This window comes from Coregonus lavaretus, assembly GCF_964263955.1.
Source record: "Coregonus lavaretus genome assembly, chromosome: 31".
NCBI lineage: Eukaryota > Metazoa > Chordata > Actinopteri > Salmoniformes > Salmonidae > Coregonus > Coregonus lavaretus.
In genome coordinates, this window is record NC_140018.1 from 16,521,379 (window position 1) to 16,545,310 (window position 23,932).

Here is a 23,932-nt window from a genome sequence, read left to right on the forward strand (position 1 = left end):
ATAGGCTAAACATGTTTTGGTACTGTTATATCTCAGGAATAATTCACTGATGCTTTGAAATAAATAATATTAAATTAGTGGGTGCTTATATTTGTTCTATTTCATTGGAAATGTGTTTTTTTTTGCATATCTTGATGGTGAATCCCAAACCACCCCGTCGCCCCTACCAACTCGCTCGGAGGGCCCTCCATCGTCACATGTTGCTGATGAAACTCTGAGGGTGACTTCCAGAGAGTGGCGAGGGGATCAATAAACCCATCAACTTCGGGACACACTCGTGCAATTAATTTATTATTTTTTATAAAACGAGCATATAAAAAAAACCTTGTTGTTTTACAATATATACTCTAAACCGTGGAGTCACGGCCAGGGTCAGCCATTATCAACGGCGACCCTGGCACAATTAGGGTTAAAGGCCTTGCTCAAGGGCACATCAATGGATTTTTCACCTTGTCAGCTCGGGATTCGAACTATCGACTTTTCGCTTACTGGCCCAATGCTCTGACCACTAGGCTACCTGCCGCTTTACCCTGCCTATAGGCCAGCTGATATTTATTTGGATGTTGTAATGCTAATAAAGCTTGTTTGAGTTGGAGTGGAAGAAGGAGGGAGTGACGTTTGTACGAAGGTGTGACCCTACACACAAACAGCTATAACACTCCACTGTGATGCATGGTAGCTTGTAGCTCAGTTGGTAGAGCATGGCGCTTGCAACACCAGGGTTGTGGGTTCAAATTTCACGGGGGAACGGTTCGAAAATGTATGCACTCACTACTGTAAGTCGCTCTGGAAAACAGTGTCTGCTAAATGACTAAAATGTAAATGTACTGTGGATGGCACCTGTCAGGGAGGGCAATGGGAAGTGGAGGGAAGGTTAGTCAGAAGTTCCAACTGAAGAACATTACAATATACACTGAGTGTACAAAACATTAGAAACACCTTCCTAATATTGAGTTGCACCCCCCAATCTTTTGCCCTCAGAACAGCCTCAATTCGTTGGGGCATGGACTCTACAAGGTGTCGAAAGCGTTCCACAGAGATACTGGCCCATGTTGACTCCAACGTTTCGCACAGTGGTGTCAAGTTGGCTGGATGTCCTTTGGGTTGTGGACCATTCTTGATACACACAGGAAACTGTTGAGTGTGAAAAACCCAGAAGCGTTGCAGATCTTGACACACTCAAACCGGTGCGCCTGGCACGTACTACCATACCCTGTTCAAAGGCACTTAAATACGTTGTCTTACCCATTCACCCTCTGAATGGCACATATACACGATCCATGTCTCAATTATATAAAGGCTTAAAATTATTTCACCTGTCTCCTCCCCTTCATCTACACTGATTAAAGTGGATTTAACAAGTGACATCAATAAGGGATCATAGCTTTCACCTGGTCAGTCTATGTCATGGAAAGTTCCTAATGTTTTGTACACTCAATGTAGTCTTCAAAACAGCATGTTCTCCACTGAGACACCAGGCTTCAACACAAAACCCCATGAAGAGCATTGTTTCAGACACTAGCCCACAGCCAATAGAGCAAGCTAAGAAGAACTTCCAAAACATTGCCTCTCAAACAACTTTTCAAATGTTCAAAGAAGGTTTCAAAACAAATCATTGTTCACCCTGTTTGGTTATTTGTTGGTCATCCAATACTGTCCAAACAACACACAATTCTCAGGTTAAACCCTGCACAACATCTCAACAAGAAGGAAATAGAGAGGGTACAAAAACACACAACAAGTAGTGCCACCATCTGCTGTTTACCTTGCCCGTTTCAAGAAAACACACACACACACACACACCAGGAGAACAGACTGGACTTACCGAGAGATTGTATCCAGACTAAAGTACTATCTGGGATTGGGAGACCATGTATCTCCATTTCTCTAAACAAGCTTCTCTAGTTCTGTGCCTGTACTGACTAACAACATGACCATCTATCTCCGGAAGAAGTCAGAGAACTAAGAACAGAAAGAGGAGAAAGTTGGGGAGGATCCTGAGAAAGGGGCAGGCTAAGGAAGGAGGTGTGTGGGTGGGGATGCGGGGTGTATGCAGGAGTCTTCCCACAGGTGCAAATGGGCCATCTGCAGTAGTGTGTGTTTTTTTGGGTTGAGGGGGGAGAAGGGAAGAGCCCTTTTGACTTTACCCTTATTTATTCCCACAGGTGCTAATGGGCCATCAGAGGAAACGTGTGTCATGTCCTTACATTTACATTTTTTTTACATTTACGTCATTTAGCAGACGCTCTTATCCAGAGCGACTTACAAATTGGTGCATTCACCTTATAGCCAGTGGGATAACCAATTTACAATGTTTTTTTTTCTTTTTCTTTTTCTCATGGGCAGCGCACAATTGGCCTAGCGTTGTCCAGGGTAGGGGAGGGAATGGCCGTCAGGGATGTAGCTCAGTTGATAGAGCATGGCGTTTGCAACGCCAGGGTTGTGGGTTCAATTCCCATGGGGGACCAGTATGGAAGAAAAAAAAAAAATATATATATATATATATATGTATTCACTAACTGTAAGTCGCTCTGGATAAGAGCGTCTGCTAAATGACTAAAATGTAAAATGGGTGGGGTAAGGGGGGGTAGAAGGATTACTTTATCCTATCCCAGGTATTCCTTAAAGAGGTGGGGTTTCAAGTGTCTCCGGAAGGTGGTGAGTGACTCCGCTGTCCTGGTGTCGTGAGGGAGCTTGTTCCCCCATTGGGGTGCCAGAGCAGCGAACAGTTTTGACTGGGCTGAGCGGGAACTGTGCTTCCGCAGAGGTAGGGGGCCCAGCAGGCCAGAGGTGGATGAACGCAATGCCCTCGTTTGGGTGTAGGGACTGATGAGAGCCTGAAGGTACGGAGGTACCGTTCCCCTCACAGCTCCGTAGGCAAGCACCATGGTCTTGTAGCAGATGCAAGCTTCAACTGGAAGCCAGTGGAGTGGGCGGAGGAGCGGGGTGACGTGAGAGAACTTGTGAAGGTTGAACACTGTAAATGTAACACCAGACGGGCTGCGGCCCTACACGTGGTCCTCTGTAGCTCAGCTGGTAGAGCACGGCGCTTGTAACGCCAAGGTAGTGGGTTCGATCCCCGGGACCACCCATACACAAAAAATGTATGCACGCATGACTGTAAGTCGCTTTGGATAAAAGCGTCTGCTAAATGGCATATTATATTTTTATTATTATAACTGCCACCCTGTCCCCAACACAGCCTTTTGAGTGGCCAGTGAGCTCAAAAGGCCAAGGAGAAAGTCTAGGAAACATTTGGAAACTAGCATTTGGAATCCCCTGGGGTGGTTGCTGTTCAAATGTTCTATGTTCAAAGGTTGACATCCTCCATTAGAAGACCCCGGGGCCTGTCCAAATATCAACAGTTGAACTGCCATTTGAACAGTGCAAAAGGCCTGAGGGAAAGGCAAATGAGAGGAGGGACTTGGGAGTGTGTGTTTGTGTTTGTGTAAGGAGGGGGTTATATGTTTCCACAGGTGTGAAGGCGCCATCCATTGCACCAGTCACTAGGGCCACAGGTGGCAGGGCCGACCGTTAGAGTGTGACGTGACGTCTGTTTATCGTCTGTTTGGAGTTCCTCTCTTCAGCAGTTATGGTTGACACCTCTTGGATGGCCGGTTAACTACCTCTTTGGCAGGGAGAGGGGAGCCTTTGTATTCATTCATGACCTCGCTCTTTTGCTTACCAACGGTTCTTTACAAACAGCTAGGCCTTTCCAACCTCTCTCTCTCCGTTCTCCTCTTCAAACACACACACACACACACAGCTAAACCTTCTCATGTAGGAAAAGGAAACCCTGGGAATACTGAGACACACACACACACACATCCACCATGCAATGTGGTTGAGGAGTGGTAGAATCATTGGAGGGTGAATGACACCTGTTGCTGCCACGTCAGCCACATTGGCAGTGTGTGTGAGCTCTGTGTGTGACGGACCAATAGTGTGCATGTGTGTGTAAGTTACCTTGCATATCACCATCACACTTGAACTGTCATGTCAGTGTAGGTGACTATCGTAAAAATGATCAATCTGACAGTACATCACAAGACAGAACACCACACCACTGACCAATGGACAACGCTGGACAGGAGGACAGAGGTAGAGGGAACGGGACACGCAAACGTGCACATACACGCTCACACACTCCAAATATACACTCACATAAAGTGAAGGAGTTGACAAAGGACACCCAAACATGCATACCCACTCACATAAGGGGTACTGTTGCACCAGACTAACACAGTACATAGGCCTACACAAAACTCAAAATACACAAATGAAGTTACACACTTGTATCCACTAGTCCCAAACAACCTAGTCAAAACACATGATTGTCTAGCCTAATACTTGTCTCATACACAAACAGAGCTCGGAGTATCCTCCAGGCCAGCCCACTCCATGCAGGTAGCTAGCTCTCCCCCCACCCTGGGGCCTGGGCTCAGACTGACTGTTGTGGTGAATAGAGCCAGTCAAAGCCACTGGGACTATGGACATAAAGCCTGTATTGTCCCCCAGAATCAGCCTCCACATCAGGCCTTTCACTAGTACAATACCCCGAGCACCAAGCAACCCCCCCACCCTATCACAATGTCCACATCAGGCTCTTTTCAGTTGTCACCTAATCCGCCCCCCCCCTACTACCAGCATACAATTACCTCAGAGAGGAGAGAAACAGTCAAAAGTTGCAGAAACACACACAGAAACATGGTCCTCTTAAAATCTCTATAAAAAAAAAAATGCATATTGACAACTTCTAATCCTGTATATAGCGCTATAACCTATCAATACATACTGAGAAACAATCACATGTGATGTGCAGGACCAGTGGAACAGAGGAGTCATGCAGTAGGGGCCAGAGGCTGATATCAGCATGGATTATCTATCACTGATTACTCTGCATCATCACATTGATAGGGTGCTTCCATCCGTGCAACTGATCACTCCAGAAAACATCCCACTGTAGCTTAGGCTACCTACTGTATCAAAGTGTGTTTAAGCTTCCTTTTTTTACCTAAACAGGTGTGTGGAAGGAGCTGGAAAGTCTGAAAATGCTGAGGTAATGATTAACAAAGCTTATCCGAGACTTACAGTACACACAGTGCTAATATAGGATACACCTGAGATTAGGATAAGCACAAACAGCTTTCAGTAAGAACCTGTCACCTCTCAGACACTCTCACATGCACGTGCCCAATCCCCTTACACACAGACCCTAGTCTACTAAATTAATTGAATATTGCCCCAATTTCTACAAATTCCAAGAGAGTGCAGAGAGAGTTGTTAAAATGAAAGAGAGGGCATTTATCTCTAGCTGAGACGTTAACCCATTTAAACGCTTCTCCCATTGGTTACTAGGTAACAGAGAACAACAGTGGGTACTCAGTCAGATCACAGAAACACACCCCCATGCCAATGTACTGTGTAAAATTAACCACAACTAAAACTCATTTTATGAAAAGCCCTCTCAAAGAAAGTGACACTTGATCTGTCATAACTGGAAAATGAATGATACATGTAATAAGATAAAGGAAAGACAGGCAGAGAAAATGAAACCAAAGTGTTTCTCTTACCCTTCCTCTTGAAGTATTTAATGACAGATTTTAACGAGGTCCCGATAAACACCATTATTCCAGTCTGTGTTTATTTTTCTACAATAACAGAAAGTCCTTGTAAGGCACGAGCGAAGGGACGAGGAGGACAGGACAAACGAGTGCTGCTGCTGCTCTTCTCCACTCACTCTATACGGTGGCCCAGCTCTGTGTGTGTGTCTGCTATGTTCACAATGAGCCTCTCCCCCTACCCCTCACACACACTGCCCAACCCCTCCTACCTCAGGCGCTGCCCAGCCCTTTGAGGAACGCGCGCATACACACACAGCGGGAGGGGTGTCGAATCTGTTCCCCTGTGCTTTGGTTACCATGGAGTTCTCGCACCCTTTCTCTCCATTCCTCCCTTTCTCTCTCTTCTTCCCTCTTCTTCCCTCTTTTTCTCTCTCTCTCCAGGACTCTAAGGATTTAAAGATTCAAAGACGATGTACAGTATGACCAGGAGTAAATATATTTAACTGGAAGGTAAATGGATTTCATAAATACAGAATAAATAGGCTAGCCTACTCTCTCTCTCATCTCCACTGTGAGTTTATCTAAGTCTTTATGAACTCTTCACTTCCCCAGGAGGTCTATGCTGGTCTGATATTCCCTCTCCTCTAGTAGACTTTAGTAGTTAGGGACTCCACCTACTGTTGTACTATGATGCAAGAAAGGACTGTTTACTTTTCTTAGAGACCATAGCTGTTCCTGACTGAATGTCTGTGTGTATGGTCCTTTTCATCTCACCACAACTCTGATCATTTTCTCCGTCATTCCCTCCCTCTATCTCTGTCTTTCTTTCTTTCGCTCTCTCACCCCCCCTCTCCCCCCTCTCCCTGTCTCTGATCAGCCAGCCTGCTGTTAGTACACGGCCAGTGAATCTGTGCCACATGAATATAGATCACATACAATCCGCCTATTGTCCACTCTGTTCAGGGTCTATCACACACACGCTCGCTCGCACGTACGCACACACACACACACAGCACTATGCACACAAAAACACACACAGCACTACACACAAACTAAATTCTCTGCCCGTCGCTACTACTTCCCCCTATTCCTTTATGTCGTCCCAGATGGATGGGGGGGTGGAGATGGGGGCAGGGAGGGGGCTGAAACTGGAGCTTGAATGGGATTGCAAATGATTGTTGAATTTATGGGTAAAAGCCCCCCCCCCCCCCCTCTTCTAACCTCTTGTCTCCTCCTCTCCTGAAACTCTTTGCAGTGTACATTCACAATGCTGTGTGTGTGTATGTACAGTATGTGTGTTTGTGTATTCGCACAGGTTCACTGCCACGGCTGTGCCAGATTCACACAGAGAAGCATTCTGCAAGTTACTCCTTGGCAAATCTCTCTCTCTCTCTGGCTTTCTCTCTCTCTCTGGCTCTCTCTCTCTCTCTCTGTCTCTGTCTCTCTGTCTCTCTGTCTCTCTGTCTCTCTGTCTCTGTCTCTCTCTCTCTCTCTCTCTCTCTCTCTCTCTCTCTCTCTCTCTCTCTCTCTCTCTCTCTCTCTCTCTCTCTCTCATATATAGATATAGATATATAGATATGACTCCCCAAGCTTGGTGTGGGGCTCCTGGTGTGTTCTGTGATTGGGGTGAGCATCATACCATCTGGCACACGTACAGTATTGAGATAATGTGTAAACGCGAGCCGGCTATGACACCAGTGATTACAGAGCCTATTGTTCTGAACACAGAGGGACCAGTAGATCTGCTATAGGAGGAGAAAACTCCACATCTCCAGGATTAGGCTTATCCACCCGACTATACGTCTATCCATCCCTCATCCCTCCATCCCAGACGTGCTTAGAGGAGAGGAGACGCCCCAAAGGCCCAAAACAACACTAATATTAATCCTTCAAGCATTTCGCTATACCCACAATAACATCAGCTAAATATGTGTATGTGACTAATACAATTTGATTGTATTTATACGCGGCTTGACAAATACACAGCATCAGGGATGGACTCTGAGGTGATGATCAGATCCTAGAAAGACGCTTTCCAAAATGCTCAACATGTCAACCATTGACTGTACAATATTTCATTTGTAGTTTTCTATTGACTTCCTAATTGACTTTAAATGGAAGTGTAGAACTTCATTCTTTCTGAAAAGCCCTTTATAAAACCAGATTAATTCATATTATACTAAAACCCAATATAAAGGCCTACAACCCAAGATGTTCAGAAATTAGGCCTATGGGAAAACAGACTTGCTTAAACAAACGATAATGAACAATAGAGGATGTGTATGAGTGAGAGAGTGAGAGGTAAACTTCAGTAAACGAGTCTTGTTGAATGAACCATAGTAATAAAGATGTGAAGCTGACAGATGGATAATAAGCTGAAGTGAATGATGACTGACTTCTGCTCTCCTACTTTCTCTCGCTCCATTTCTCCCTCACTCTGTCCCATTTTCACAGCTCATTTGGATCTCCCTCGCAACCCGACAGACACGGCTTCACAACTAGCCAGTACACACACACACACACATACACACACAGCAAGTAATGAGATGGAACTTCCAGCAACTCTCTCTCTCTCTCTCTCCTCCTGCTCCCTCTTGCTACCCAGACAAACTCCCGAACCTCAACCCCCATCCCCTCCAGTCCCAATTCTATCAGTCTACCCCTGAATCCAACCCCCCACCCCCAAACACACCTCCCCCTCTTCCTCCCATTCAACATTATAGACTATAAAACCTCCACTAAAATGCCCCAAGCATCCCTCAACACACACACCCTGCCCCCCACCTCTGTCAGATCTCAGACGTATTTCTGTAATTGGACTAAAAGAGAAGAGGACCCACTGAGCCCTAAAACCATGAGGCTGCCTGGCTCCCCCACCCCAATCAACTAATGTCAGATCTCAATCTATACCTTCTCTGATCTTTCTCAATTTCTATCCTTCATTCTTTCAATCTCCACCTTCATGCATTCTCTCTCTCTCTCTCTCTCTCTCTCTCTCTCTCTCTCGCTCTCTCCTACTAAGGTAATCTATATCAATTCCTTCCTCTCCTCTTTTCACCCCCTTTCTTCAGTTCTCTCGCTCTAACCCTGACCTTGCATCCCCTCTACAGCAAAACAAAAACTCCAGGAAAAATAGTGGGAGAAACAGAAGAATGTGAGGGGGAAACTTTCGTGTTCATTTTATAGCTCTTATCTCGTATCTCTGAAACTACATCACTTTGATAAACCATAAAAAGTAGATATGGTATCAGACACATGACTCAAATATGACAAACTTTATGACATATGGTATAATGTTAAACTCTGGGATAGGCCTACATTCAATATCATACTTTGATTTGATATCTCTGAACAGTAACAAAACCACGACCACTCTCCGCAATATCCCTCCTCCCTCTCTCTGTGAATGAAAATGTATTATTTATAGTATGCAGGACATCTCTCCACCCCCTCCCTCTTTTTGTCTGGGAATGAAAGTGTAGCTGGTAGTAAACAGGAACTTGATCTAGCCTGCAGTGCCTTCCAGCCCTTAGAGAAATGGACAATGGCATTAATAATCTATCAGCTAGAGACAGACAGATAGAGGAGGAGAGAGAAAGAGAAGAGGGGGAGAGAGAGAAAGTCCTCTGTAGCTCAGCTGGTAGAGCACGGCGCTTGTAACGTCAGGGTAGTGGGTTCGATCCCCGGGACCACCCAAACACAAAAATGTATGCACGAATGACTGTAAGTCGCTTTGGATAAAAGCTTCTGCTAAATGGCTTATTATTATTATTATTATTATTATTAGAAAGAGAGAGACGGAGAGGGAGAGAGCAAGAAGGTTGCAATAAAATTAGGCTACATTCTCTCGCATGTCCACACACTTTGAGGGGACGGGACGGACACAGAGGCCAGATTAAATAAACATGAGTTTCGTTCTCCGGTTAATGACTTTAGCATGGTGCAAGGTTCCCATGCATCCCCCACACCATGACACAACACACACACACACACACTCTCTTGGAAACACTCAACCATAATAAACACACAATTGAACATTTTTGGACGGTATTCACAAGAAAGGAATAGACCTAACCAAAGAGGATGAGTAGAAAGTTATAGCATCTCTCCCACTCTCTCTCTAAGTCCATTTTGAGTGACATGTGCTCCTGTTCTCAGCAGGCCACTCAGACAGAGGTCAGTGAATGACCCCTAGACCATACTATCCCCTCTGTCCCCACCTCTCTTCTTTATTTTCACCCCTTCTACTCTTTCCTCCCCATTTTCTGGGCTTTCCAACTGACCTGCTCTTTTGTGTCGGCTGAGGTCAGCACTGGGATTCCATCACGGTCGGCACTCACACGTCCACAAACATGTGCGCACTGCACGCACACACAAACATGCATGAAAAGCAATGCACGCACGAACACACTCACAGAACTTAAACGGCTGGTTGTTGGACAAAAGGAGGAAAAACCAAAGAGAACCCTGGCTGTAACAGGCAGGCAGACACAAACCGTATCCCTGGGTGTCTGGGGATAGGATGATGTCATCAAAGTGAGCCAGGGGGATCTGACATGAAATAAGGAGAAGGGGACATAGGCTACTGTAAGTAGGGCCGGGACGATACCGGTATAGCGATACTCGTTAGTATCGTGGCAAGGAAACAAAACACGAAGCGGATTTAACTTCTTTCGTAAAACAGCCCTAATGTTGGAAACAAACATGATTATGTTGTCATCCCACCCCTACGTCACCCAAAACACCCAAACATGTTTACTAATCACAGTGGAGCCATTCGCTCCTCAGTGACCGTGTGTTTTTATAGCCCAGATCAAACTCTTCAGTGTTTACCATAGTAAAAATCAGGGCATTACACTGCAGCCCACAGCGCATAACAAAAGCCTGTTTGGATTGCTCCGTTTCCCCCACCACTGAACACAATCTTTTATCACCACCTACTGAATACACCAATCTGTTTTCACCACCTATTGAACACAATCTTTTATCACCACCTATTGAACACACCAATCAGTTTTTACCACCTATTGAACAACTATAGAGAGGGAGGTACTAGATGCTGGAAATGGCAGGCATTTGAAGAGGCTGGATGCTGAGAGTTTGTGTGTGTGTGTGTGTGTGTGTGTCTGTATACACTCAGTGAAAATCTACTTCAGACCACTAGTTGGTAACATTTCATCCCAGTGGAGGAGTTGTTTTGTGCGCTTAGGTTGATTAAGTAGGCCGCATTGTGTGTGTGTGTGTGTTGCAATGCTAGAAGATATTTAACATTTTATCTGCTACTTGAGTTGGTACAAATTAAATAGTTTTTATGTGTATTCAAGTCAATAGCGGAGGCTGCATTGTGTGTGTATTATTCTCTATGAAAGGGAGTGGGGCCTCCCTCTATAGGTCTCTGCTCTATTGTACTCCATGAGAAAACCTTCCAGACAAGGACACCCTGCTTTGAGTGCAGGGTGAGACCAAAGACACAATCACTAACATATTCACTCCCTCCATATGTGCATCTGCATGTGAGGGGATTTCATCTAGCCTACAGAGAAAGCCATTGGTGCAGAGGAGAAAGAGCTCAATGTTTTGTGTCTGTTCAAATACAAAGCTATTCACATATAGGTGAGTATGAACAAATGAAATACTCCTTTGAAGAGTAAAAAAAACACAACATGAAACATAACATGAACAGTAAAGACCTAAAGAGTGAAAAAGAGAGATGGAATCAAAAGGAAAACCGAATGAAGAGGACAGAAATAGTGAGAGACCAGAGGAAAGCTGCATATGTGCAAAATGTTTCTAACTTCAAAGCCAAGGATCTCTTGATGTGGCATAAAAGCACTCAGTGCTGAAAAGAACAAAGGAGCCATGTGTACTGAGAGAAAGGAAACAAATGAGGATAGAATGAGAGAGGAGGTCAGAGGAGAGGCAAGGCCTGTACAGAGAAAGAGTGGAAGGAAGAGGGAAAGATAAAGATGGAAGAGTTGGTCAAAGCTTGTGTGAAAAAACATGTCACATCCTTAGTTAAATATAGTTCTGTTCGCTCACCTGTAGCCTAAATGGTGAAAACTGGGTTACACACATAGCAGGGTCAGTGCTCATGTCTCATTGCTGTCCATCAATTCTTTACCCAGGCAGATCCTACAGACCCTTTGTAATTCAAGCTAGTGTGTGTGTCAGTGTGTGTGTGTGTGTGTGACCTGGTGAATGGCCGTGCTATGGGTGACTGCAGGGTATTTAAAGGTCACCTGAGCATTTAGTACATATGGCAGATGGTCATCCATCCATCCAGACCAAACCGGTTTGTCTCTCCAACAAGCTTCCTTCGCCCTCCTCATAAACCTCCATCTCTCTCTGGGGGACCCTGAACAAAGGATCTTTATCAGATCCTCTCATTCCCAAAAAAGGGGCTATATCTAACAATGGACCTTTTTTTCTACTCACCCGCTCCAATGGAAAGACTTTTGTACCTAAAATCACTAGCTAGACATTCAGATAATGACTTTACCATAACACCTCTACTTCTCCTGGACAACAGTTGTCATTCATCTGTTGTCTCCATTATGTTTTTGAAAACCTAGGTCGTACCACTCCACTATACCTGAGGGAAAGACATTGCGCTCGTTAGCGTAATCAAGCAATGAGCTGAATCACATTTATCCATCAAGGCTCTGAGGCTGGAAAAGAAAGACAAACAATGTTGACTCTCAAGTGACAGGGAGGTGCACAACACCTAAATGGGTCCCCACACACATTCAAACCTGGGGGCCTTTAAATGTTAGCATAGAGTTAAATAAAACAGGTGCTGCACTTATTTGCAGGTGCTGCACTTATTTTATGAGCCGGCTGCTTTGTCCGTCTGTAGTAACGGTCCCAGTGGAGAGGCTGGTAGTTATGTTCCCCCCCCGTCACCCGTGATTTGTGCATACCTCTCCCCCTCTCTTTTAGAGGATGTAAATCTAACTCCATTTGCCTATTCCCCTCCTGACCCCAAAATGGATTGGTGGGAAACTCCTACTCCTACTCCTACTAGTCCTCCTTCCACCATTTATATTTCAGTCTAGCACTCATATCCAGGTCAATTACTATCACAAGTGCAAGTAGCCTAATCAAATAAGGAGGCTCTAAGCATGCGTTTACATAGGCAGCCCAATTCTGATATTTATTCCACTAATTGGTCTTTTGACCAATCACCTCAGATCTTTTCACTTCAGAGCAGATCTGATTGGTCAAAAGACCAATTACTGAGATTTTTTTTTGAGTTGAATTGAATTGGGCTACCTATGTAAACGCAGCCTAATAGACCTGCTCCAATGCAGAGTGGTGTCAGCCTCTGCAGTGGTTTGATGCTGTATTTTACAAATTAGTGTCCTCGGCTGTTTTGAAGGGTGTCTTAAAACAAAATTCATTACTGTTATTATTCCGTTACTCTTTAATGACCATTATCATAGTCCAATGGCCGTGTCATGTTGGCTAACACTGGTTTATTACGTTAGAGCGTCATCGAGTCCAATAAAGATATAGAAACCCCATAAAGAGCCCCAGTCTACATTAGAGCCCATTACTGGCCAGCCAGTCTGGCTCCATAGATATTGATCTGAGAACCCTCAATATGACTACACTATCCTCTTAGGACTGATCACTCCACGGTGTGTGTGTGTCTGTGTGTATGTGTCTGTGGCAAGCTCTGTAATCTCCTTCATTTTCCTTTTCCACAGGCGACCCAGTCTTAACACGTCATTGTCACTGTGCAGAATCATATCAGATTCATTCTGCATGTCTTCAATAGCGCTCTTTTGCCTCCCTTTTCTCCTTCCCTCTATAGTGGTCCTCTGTAGCTCAGCTGGTAGAGCACGGCGCTTGTAACGCCAAGGTAGTGGGTTCGATCCCCGGGACCACCCATACACAAAAATGTATGCACGCATGACTGTAGGTCGCTTTGGATAAAAGCGTCTGCGAAATGGCATATTATATTATATATTATTATACACCATCCTCCATCCTCTCTCTATTGTGGCGTATGCTGGCTGTAGCGCTGCTTTCCTGACCTACATCTCACACCAGTTCTGTCTGTCTGTCTACTGCTGTCAACTCTACTCTCCATAGGGGATGTGGGGCCTCATAACAAACCTCTAATCATTAGTACAATTAATTGAATTAACCTCACACACACTGCAATAAATGTGATCTGATACAAACACACAGATATGAGTGCTTTAGTATGGTTCCACAGAGTCTAGTACAGTATTTAGGGCTGCAGGTAGCCTAGCGGTTAAGAGCGTTGGGCCAGTAACCGAAAGGTTGATGGATAGAATCCCCAAGCCGATTAGGTGAAACATCTGCCGATGTGCCCTTGAGCAAGGCACTTAACCTTAATTGCGCTTGTAAGTCGCTCTGGATAAGCGCGTCTGCTAAATTACTAAAATGTATAGACAGAGTATGATACTGCAGGTATAAGAGTCAAACACATTGGAGTTCATTCAAAAGGTGAAGTTATCAGAGGCTAAAGTTGACACTGTCCAGTGCCCCATAGGTGATTATCATTGCATTAGTGGGATTCATGATAAGTATGATTATCATAGCTATCATTAGTATGGCCAACAAGCTAGCTATAGATGACCTTGCTTAGACCACTGTGTCCATGCAGGATACAGCAAGGTAGCCTGTTAGCTTCCATGGCTAACAGTGAGGCGTTTGTCTCATTCATACACTGAGCCAGACAGACTGGGTTAATTTAGGGTAAGTGCCTCCGCTAGCTCAAGGGCACAGAGTGGCAAGCCACTTGGGGTTGCACTGCATTTCAATGTAAGAGGAAGAGAGAGGAAGGGAGATCCTCTGTGTGTGTGTGTGTGTGTGTGTGCGTGTATATGTCTACATTAGGGGAGAGCAGGCACTTTCATTTGACCCAGTTTAACATGGCACCTCACCTCTCATCAGCCACAACAGGAGGTCATGGGGGCCCAATCACCTTTACCGCACGAGGACCAATCCTCACAGGACCAGGAAGTGAGCTTGTCATTCAGATAATTTCCTACTTGTGTGACTCAGGGAGTGGTTGTCCCACTGGCTATCCTAAGTTGAATGCACCAATTTGTAAGTCGCTCTGGATAAGAGCGTCTGCTAAATGACTTAAATGTAAATGTGTTGGGTCTGGTGGCCCGGCAGTGACCAGTGTTGATTTCCCATAATTCTCCATGCACTTGATTGACTTTGGATTTGTCCGGCCAATCACATTGAACCCCTCCCTGTTGGATCTGTCTGTGACAGTCATCGTGTGTGTGTGTGACTTTGGATTTGTCCAACCAATCACATTGACCCCCTCCCTGCTGGTTCACCGTGTGTGTGACGATCCTCCCACTCAGTCTGCCGAATTATTTCTCTCTGCTCTTGTTTTCCTTAATAGGATGTTGGTGGGCGGAGCTGGGAGGGTCATCAGCAAAATGGGACACACCTGGGCTTGGGTGTGTCCCGGGGATAAATACACCTTCCCCCCATACATGGAGGAGACGCTCTCCATGCAGACACCCTGCTGGTTTGGGTTGGGGCATTTTGGGGCTTCTTTGTGTTCATTTGTTTTGGCACCTCTCAAAACCCCTCATTACCACCACCATATTTAATAAATATGTTTGTTATTTCTTTATCTCAACGCGTTGTCTCTTTGTTCCGGGCTACGAGCCGGTTCGTAACGTGTGCGTGTAGCCTATACAGCCACCAGGATATGTGTCACACCCTGGCTCTGGGGACTCTATATGTTGAGCCAGGGTGTGTAGATTCTATGTGTTCTTGTTCTGTGTGTATATTCTATGTGTTCTATTTTCTATGTTGGCCGGTGTGGTTCTCAATCAGAGGCAACGAGTGTCAGCTGTGGCTGGTTGTCTCTGATTGGGAACCACATTTAAACAGGCTGTTTTCCCACAATAGTTGTGGGATCTTGTTCCTTTTGGTTTGTTCCGTGTTTGGTTGTTTAACCTAGGACGTCACGTCATCGTTTATTGTTTTGTTCGTATTATCACTAAAGATAATAAAGTATGTTTGCCTTCAACACTGCGCCTTGGTCTACTTCGTTCAACGATCGTGACAGAAGATCCCACCATACCAGGACCAAGCAGCGTGTCCAGGAGCAGGCAGCCTGGACGTGGGAGCAGATAATGGACGGGCAGGGGTCCTGGACCTGGGAGGAAATCCAGGCCGGGATGGATCGCCGTCCATGGAAGGAGACGGTAGAGGCGCGACGGAGAGAGGAGCAACGGCGTCAACAGGGTCGTCGTCGGACGGACGAGAGGCAACCCCAAAATATTTTTAGGGGGGGGCACACGGCATGAGCGACGGGGCAGCAGGAGGCAGCTACAGGGCGTATTAGGAGGTTAGGTGAGGAGGCCACCAGGTCAAGGGGGCTATTGGTCCAGAGGGAGCAGGAGTTAGTGGTTCAGAGGGTGGAGCTACTGGAGGCGATAAGGGAGAAAGTGAGAGTAGAGGCACGGCGAGAGGAACTGCGTAGGCAGCTGAGGGAGTGGAGGGTTATGACGAAACCCAGTCCCGCTCCTCACACCAAGCAAGTGGTGTGCGTCACCAGTCCGGTCCGGCCCGTTCCTGCTCCCCGCACTAAGTTGATGGTGCGCGTCGCCAGCCCGGCCCGGCCTGTTCCTGCCCCTCGCACCAAGCCTACGGTGCGCGTCGCCAGCCCGGCCCGGCCTGTTCCTGCTCCCCGCACCAAGCCAATGGTGCGCGTCGTCAGCCCGGCCCGGCCTGTTCCTGCCCCTCGCACCAAGCCTACGGTGTGCGTCGCCAGCCTGGCCCGGCCTGTTCCTGCCACTCGCACCAAGCCTACGGTGCGCGTCGCCAGCCCGGCCCGGCCTGTTCCTGCTCCCCGCACCAAGCTAATGGTGCGCGTTGCCAGCCCGGCCCGGCCTGTTCCTGCTCCCCGCACCAAGCTAATGCTGCGCGTCGCCAGCCCGGACCAGCCTGTTCCTGCCACTCGCACCAAGCCTATGGTGTGCGTCGCCAGCCCGGCCCGGCCTGTTCCTGCCACTCGCACCAAGCCTATGGTGCGCGTCGCCAGCCCGGCCCGGCCTGTTCCTGCCACTCGCACCAAGCCTACGGTGCGCGTCGCAAGCCCGGCCCGGCCTGTTCCTGCCACTCGCACCAAGCCTACGGTGCGCGTCGCCAGCCCGGCCCGGCCTGTGCCTGCCACTCGCACCAAGCCTACGGTGCGCGTCGCCAGCCCGGCCCGGCCTGTTCCTGCCACTCGCACCAAGCCTACGGTGCGCGTCGCCAGCCCGGCCCGGCCTGTTCCTGCCACTCGCACCAAGCCTACGGTGCGCGTCGCCAGCCCGGCCCGGCCTGTTCCTGCCACTCGCACCAAGCCTACGGTGCGCGTCACCAGTCCGGTCCGGCCCGTTCCTGCTCCCCGCACTAAGCCAATGGTGCGCGTCGCCAGCCCGGCCCGGCCTGTTCCTGCCCCTCGCACCAAGCCTATGGTGTGCGTTGCCAGCCTGGCCCGGCCTGTTCCTGCCACTCGCACCAAGCCTACGGTGCGCGTCGCCAGCCCGGCCCGGCCTGTTCCTGCTCCCCGCACCAAGCTAATGGTGCGCGTCGCCAGCCCGGCCCGGCCTGTTCCTGCTCCCCGCACCAAGCTAATGGTGCGCGTCGCCAGCCCGGCCCGGCCTGTTCCTGCCACTCGCACCAAGCCTATGGTGTGCGTCGCCAGCCCGGCCCGGCCTGTTCCTGCCACTCGCACCAAGCCTATGGTGCGCGTCACCAGCCCGGCCCGGCCTGTTCCTGCCACTCGCACCAAGCCTACGGTGCGCGTCGCCAGCCCGGCCCGGCCTGTTCCTGCCACTCGCACCAAGCCAGGGGTGCGAGTCGTCAGCCCGGTAGGGCCCGTTCCTGCTCCACGCACCAAGCCAGGGGTGCGAGTCGTCAGCCCGGTACGGCCCGTTCCTGCTCCACGCACCAAGCCAGGGGTGCGCATCGTCAGCCCGGTACGGCCCGTTCCTGCTCCACGCACCAAGCCAGGGGTGCGCATCGTCAGCCCGGTCCGGCCCGTTGCTGCTCCACGCACCAAGCCAGGGGTGCGCATCGTCAGCCCGGTACGGCCGGTTCCTGCTCCACGCACCAAGCCAGGGGTGCGCATCGTCGGCCCGGTCCGGCCCGTTGCTGCTCCACGCACCAAGCCAGGGGTGCGCATCGTCAGCCCGGTCCGGCCCGTTCCTGCTCCACGCACCAAGCCAGGGGTGCGCGTCGTCAGTCCGGCACAACCCGTGCCTGGGTTACTGGTGCCTGGTCAGGTACCGGTCAGCTGCTCCACACCGGAGCTTAAGCAATCCGCTCCTACGATGTCCAGTCCAGCTCCAGCCAGCGGGGCCAGACCGGACCAGGGGCGCTACAGGGGGATTATTGGAGGGTGGTGGGCAAGCCCGGAGCCGGAACCGCCTCCGAGGAGGAATGCCCACCCAGCCCTCCCCTGTTTGGTTTATGTTGAGGCGCGGTCGCAGTCCGCGCCTTTGGTCGGGGTACTGTCACACCCTGGCTCTGGGGACTCTATATGTTGAGCCAGGGTGTGTAGATTCTATGTGTTCTTGTTCTGTGTGTATATTATATGTGTTCTATTTTCTATGTTGGCCGGTGTGGTTCTCAATCAGAGGCAACGAGTGTCAGCTGTGGCTGGTTGTCTCTGATTGGGAACCACATTTAAACAGGCTGTTTTCCCACAATAGTTGTGGGATCTTGTTCCTTTTGGTTTGTTCCGTGTTTGGTTGTTTAACCTAGGACGTCACGTCATCGTTTATTGTTTTGTTCGTATTATCACTAAAGATAATAAAGTATGTTTGCCTTCAACGCTGCGCCTTGGTCTACTCCGTTCAACGATCGTGACAATATGACCCAAAACCAACCCATAATGATAACTTCCTACACAACAACCCAGTGACCCACTCCCCTAGCAGAGCCCAACCCATCATTTACATGTACATTTTAGTCATTTAGCAGACGCCACTTACTGTTAGTGAATGCATACATGTTTTATTATTGAATTATTATTATTTATTTTTTTTCATACTGGCCCCCGTGGGAAACGAACCCACATCCCTGCCGGCCAAACCCTCCCCTACCTTGGACGACGCTGGACCAATTGTGCACCGCCCATGGGTCTCCCGGTCGCGGCCGGCTGCGACAGAGCCTGGACTCGAACCAGGATCTCTAGTGGCACAGCTAGCACTGCGATGCAGTGCCTTAGACCACTGCGCCACTCGGGAGTCAGTCCCCATATATAGCATATTGGAACAGATTACACTGTCTCTGATGCCACTCAGTTTATTAGGACACAATAGCAGTAGCCATCTAGCCAAACCCAGCCCACACTGGAAATACAGTATTGTATTGACTAATCTCTCTAACCAGCTCTATGTGTGTGAATCTGACCAGAACCTAACCAGGTCAGCCTGATGTTAGCACCATAGGGGTGAGATTGTGTAATAGTCACAGTAACAGCAAAGGATAGGACTATAGGACCCATTACTTGTATAGTAACACACTGTACCACTGCTGTAGTATCAGCAGGCTGTAACATAGTGATGTCAGTGTGTGTTTCTGGCCAGAGACAGATTAGAGCTCCTGGGACCACATCGACATGGAATCAGTATCACTGAACACACACACTAAAAGCATTCTGGGATCGCTGGCGTCATCTGTCCAAAGTGACAGGGGGATCCATGTCTGGGTGCTCTGTCTGTGTGTGTGTTGCAGGGGAGGGGATCCTTAGACCTTGTCTGGGAAAAAGGCAGCCCCTAAAATCCACTTAACCCCTCCCTCCACCCCTCCCCCTCTCCATATTCAACCCCCAAATTGCTTAATAAAAAACCTGTCACCCTTCTCTCCCTCTCTCACACCCCACTGTCACATCTGAGCCATCATGGATGGAAGGATTAATAGAGAGAGGCACCATTCAAATACAATGAGTGGGCCCCCCTAATGGTCCCCCCGGGAAACAAGGGTAATTCACTGATCAAACATCCCAAATTAAAGACCCTGTTTTGAAATTAAATTTGACATGACACCTCACTTTTCTGTGTGGAGTTAAATGATAAAAACCTGTGTGTTTCTATCTGATAGAAAATTAGCATTGGATGAATTACCTAAGGTAGTTAACATAATGCTATCAATATGTTAATTTAAATTATATTAAACATTTCTGTGAATTACAGGGGCTCTTCCAAATGCGTTATTGCTACACATGGTTACCCCATCAGTTCAATACCTTTGCACTATAATCATGGGACAAAACAGTGGTCGACTATCCCTACAGAAGAGCAGTCTGCAGTGATGGTGCTGCTGGTTGGTTAAGTAGTGCCACCATGTGGTAGAAACATGCAACTGCAGACCCAATGGAATGACAAGTACTGAATGCAATTCCATTGTTTATTATCAAGCGGGAAAAAATTGGAAAGTTGAATGTTATCTAAAACATTTAAAAGTAGTTTAATTAAGCGACAGCCATTTAAACCAATTTGAGTCATGTAAACTGAGTCCCCTGTAGTTTTATGACCAATAATAACATGCCTTTACCTCCGCACTGACAACCAAAATACATTTGATTTCTTTCCCCAACGCTTTTCACCATTATCAATTTACACATGAGGAGTGGAAGCCGTCAAGAGGGTTGCCATGGTGAGGACGACTCATTAGCACGGCAGAATTAAAAGGGCCTCTTAAAAACACAGCGGCATCCCCCTCTTTACTCTCCTCCTTCCCTCCCTCTTTCCCCCCTCTGTTCTAATTAATCTCTACAGGGTGGAGGGGAGCTGCAGCATATTCAGGCTGCTTGGCTGTTCTCAATCAGGCTTAATTGAGCCTCCAGCTGATTCACTCATAAAGGGCCTGGGGCCGAGGATAAGACTAGGGCCATGGGGATAAGGTTGGGCTGGGGTTTGAAACAAGGGTAGGGGGTCCAGTAGTGATGGGGGTAAAAATCGATACAGTTACATAGAGATAATAAAATAAAAAAATAATGTAAGTCGCTCTGGATAAGAGCGTCTGCTAAATGACGTAAATGTAAATGTAAATATTATTTTAGGATTATATTATATCGATATTTGATATCCAAGTATCTATTTTGTATTGTTTTAGCTATTGTAAGTAGCGGTAGCTAGCGCTAGTCGGCTGTACCTGTGCCAAAACTCTGGTATTTGTCATCCTATAGCTCGTGCTCCATCTTCTATAGCTTGTTCTCCAGCCAACATGTTTTCAGCACTTTTATTTCCCTGACTGATCATGCTCTCGTCTCTCTGCAGCAGACATATGGTAAGAAATATGTTAGGAACATCAAATTGCAGTATCGAATCGCAATACATATCGTATTGGAACCTAAGTGTCGTGATAATATTGTATTGTGAGGTCCCTGGCAACTCCCAGCCCTAGGGTCCAGGGTCTGTTGCTGGGGTTTGAAACAAGGGTACAGGGGGTTGAGGTTCTATGGCTTGGATTGGGGCTAGGACAAGGGCTAGTCCTGAGGTCTATGGCTGAGGAGTTAGGACAAGGGCTGGGGGTCTATGACTGGGGACCTAGGACAAGGGCTGGGGGTCTATGACTGGGGACCTAGGACAAGGGCTGGGGGTCTATGACTGGGGACCTAGGACAAGGGCTGGGGGTCTATGACTGGGGACCTAGGACAAGGGCTGGGGCTCTATGGCTGGGACCAGGGTTGAGAATGAAGAATAAGACAGGATAACATTATATTATTCAACCCCCTTTTATAAGGGCAATGCACAACTGTGAATACTGTGAATAATCATGCAACTCCCCTCTGAAGCAATTTCTGGCCACTAAAACATGCAGTACCCAATCTGATTGTATGAGGGGTAGGACTGTGAGCAACCCAGAAATACCTCAGTGGAAGCAGCTTGGAGCTGATAAAAGCCCAATCTGATCAGAGAAGTAATTAAATAAATGAGTTTGAGCCAGGCCATTTAGTGCTTAAACACTGTTATCCTGTACTAGGCCTGAATTAAATAGGGTAACACAGCACTACGGTTGAATTAAATATGGCTACACACAGCACTACGGTTGAATTAAATAGGGTAACACACAGCACTACGGTTGAATTAAATAGGGTAACACACAGCACTACGGTTGAATTAAATAGGGTAACACAGCACTACGGTTGAATTAAATAGGGTAACACAGCACTACGGTTGAATTAAATAGGGCTACACACAGCACTACGGTTGAATTAAATATGGCTACACACAGCACTACGGTTGAATTAAATATGGCTACACACAGCACTACGGTTGAATTAAATAGGGTAACACACAGCACTACGGTTGAATTAAATAGGGTAACACAGCACTACGGTTGAATTAAATAGGGTAACACAGCACTACGGTTGATCTAAATAGGGCTACACACAGCACTACGGTTGAATTAAATATGGCTAGGGCTGTAGTGAGGACATGTAACTGCACTAATGACTCACTACTACTACTACTACTACTACTACTACTACTACTACTACTACTACTACTACTACTACTACTACTACTCCTCCTCCTCCTCCTCCTCCTCCTGGAAATGAAGCTCCAAAAAGCACGCTACAGGCCTGCATGCTTGAGCGTACACACACACACGAAACGCACATGCACTCGGAATTAACTCAAGTAAGCAGTAAACAGGCTTCTCCACCTAGCTAAACATATTCAGGCTGTTAATACTATTAGACAGCAGGTCAGTACAGGTTAACTCTCTTTATGGCCTTTCACCTCAACCCTCTCTGCAATGTGTCAGTGCTGGGGAGAATGGAATGTCGCCTCACACACACACACACACACACATCTGTAACACATCACCACGTAACACAAGACAAGTGACAGGCACAGCCCAGGAGAGGGGGATGGGGAGGGGAGGGATGGAAAGAGGGAGAACCAAAGGGGTAAGGGTGTCCTTTGTAGCTCAGTTGGTAGAGCATGGCGCTTGTAACACCAGGGTAGAGGGTTCGATTCCCAGGACCACCCATACGTAAAACGTATGCATGCATGACTGTAAGTCACTTTGGATAAAAGCGTCTGCTAAATGGCATATATTATTATATTATACTGATAGGGTCTGACATACATACCCAAAGCACTTCATATATCATCACTGCAATGCTGTCTTAATCTAATTCATACGATCAGGCTCCAGCATCCTGCCATACACCCACTACACCACTAGGGGGCTCTACATCCTTCACAGGGGCATCAGTAAACCTTAGAAAATAAACCACAGGGTTATTTGGCCATAATAATCTAATCAACTCCTTAAGTAAAAGTCACACACAGATGTGACTGTGTGAAGCCCTACTAGCACCACACATTCAACTCAATTAGTCCCGTCTCTACCTGTCACAGACAGACACGAGGACTCAGGTCTTAGCCACACATGATGGAACTGTCACCTATTAGAGCTTCACAAGGCAGGCATCCCTCCATTAACCACAGAACTAGCCATGCAGCACCAATTACCCCTTCATTCAATGACGAGGGGCAGAGCCAGGGTAACTGAATTAGGCCTGAAGGGAGGTGGGTTTGGTGAGGCACACAGGCAAGTTAACACACACACACTTACATTTACATTTTAGTCATTTAGCAGACGCTCTTATCCAGAGCGACTTACAGTTAGTGAATACATATTTTTTATTTTATTTTTATACTGGCCCCCCGTGGGAATCGAACCCACAACCCTGGCATTGCAAACGCCATGCTCTATCAACTGAGCTACATCCCTGCCGGCCATTCCCTCCCTTACCCTGGACGACGCTGGGCCAATTGTGCGCCGCCCATGAGTCTCCCGGTCGCGGCCGGCTGCGACAGAGCCTGGATTCGAACCAGGATCTCTAGTGGCACAGTTAGCGCACTTCATCAGAGACATGTAAACTTTGGGAAATTATAAGAGGGGGGGGGGGGGGGAGAAAGAGAGAGAAACACAGAGACAGATACAAAGACAAAGAGCAAGAGAGAGAATGAGAGAATGAGGGGGAGAGAGAGAGAGCAAAACTACATTGTTTGGGATAAATCCTCTATCCCACCAAGATCAGCTGCGTAATGCTTTCTCAAACTTTGTCCTCAAACTGCCAACGGTGGGATTCAGGGAAACGGTGTGTGTGTGTGTGTGTAGGGGGTGGGACTAATGTTTAACAATGTGTCTTTGTGACTGTTCCTGTTAAAATCCCAAAGTTAATCAGGCAGAGGAAAGACAACTTATTTTGTGTTCCCATCTCTCAGCAGGGACCATATAAACACACACACACACACACACACACACACACACACACACACACACACACACACACACACACACACACCCCTACAGTAACTTCTGGGGCACAGGTTGACACCATTGTCTAG

General features: G+C 47.5%; 1 protein-coding gene across 6 annotated transcripts in view; it reads right to left on the reverse strand.

Moving 5' to 3' along the window:
* nhsl1b (NHS-like 1b) overlaps positions 1 to 23,932 on the reverse strand; it is a gene marked incomplete at its 5' end in the record, with an annotated part of 178,540 nt that overhangs the window by 34,250 nt on the left and 120,358 nt on the right. Inside the window, one exon of one of the 6 annotated variants that reach the window (XM_084149690.1) lies at positions 5,574 to 5,768. The exons of the other annotated variants lie outside the window; for them this stretch is intronic. Coding sequence (XP_084005816.1) covers positions 5,574 to 5,628 — 55 coding nt within the window. Of the gene's footprint in view, positions 1 to 5,573; positions 5,769 to 23,932 lie in introns of those variants that run through there. 6 annotated transcript variants of the gene reach the window in all.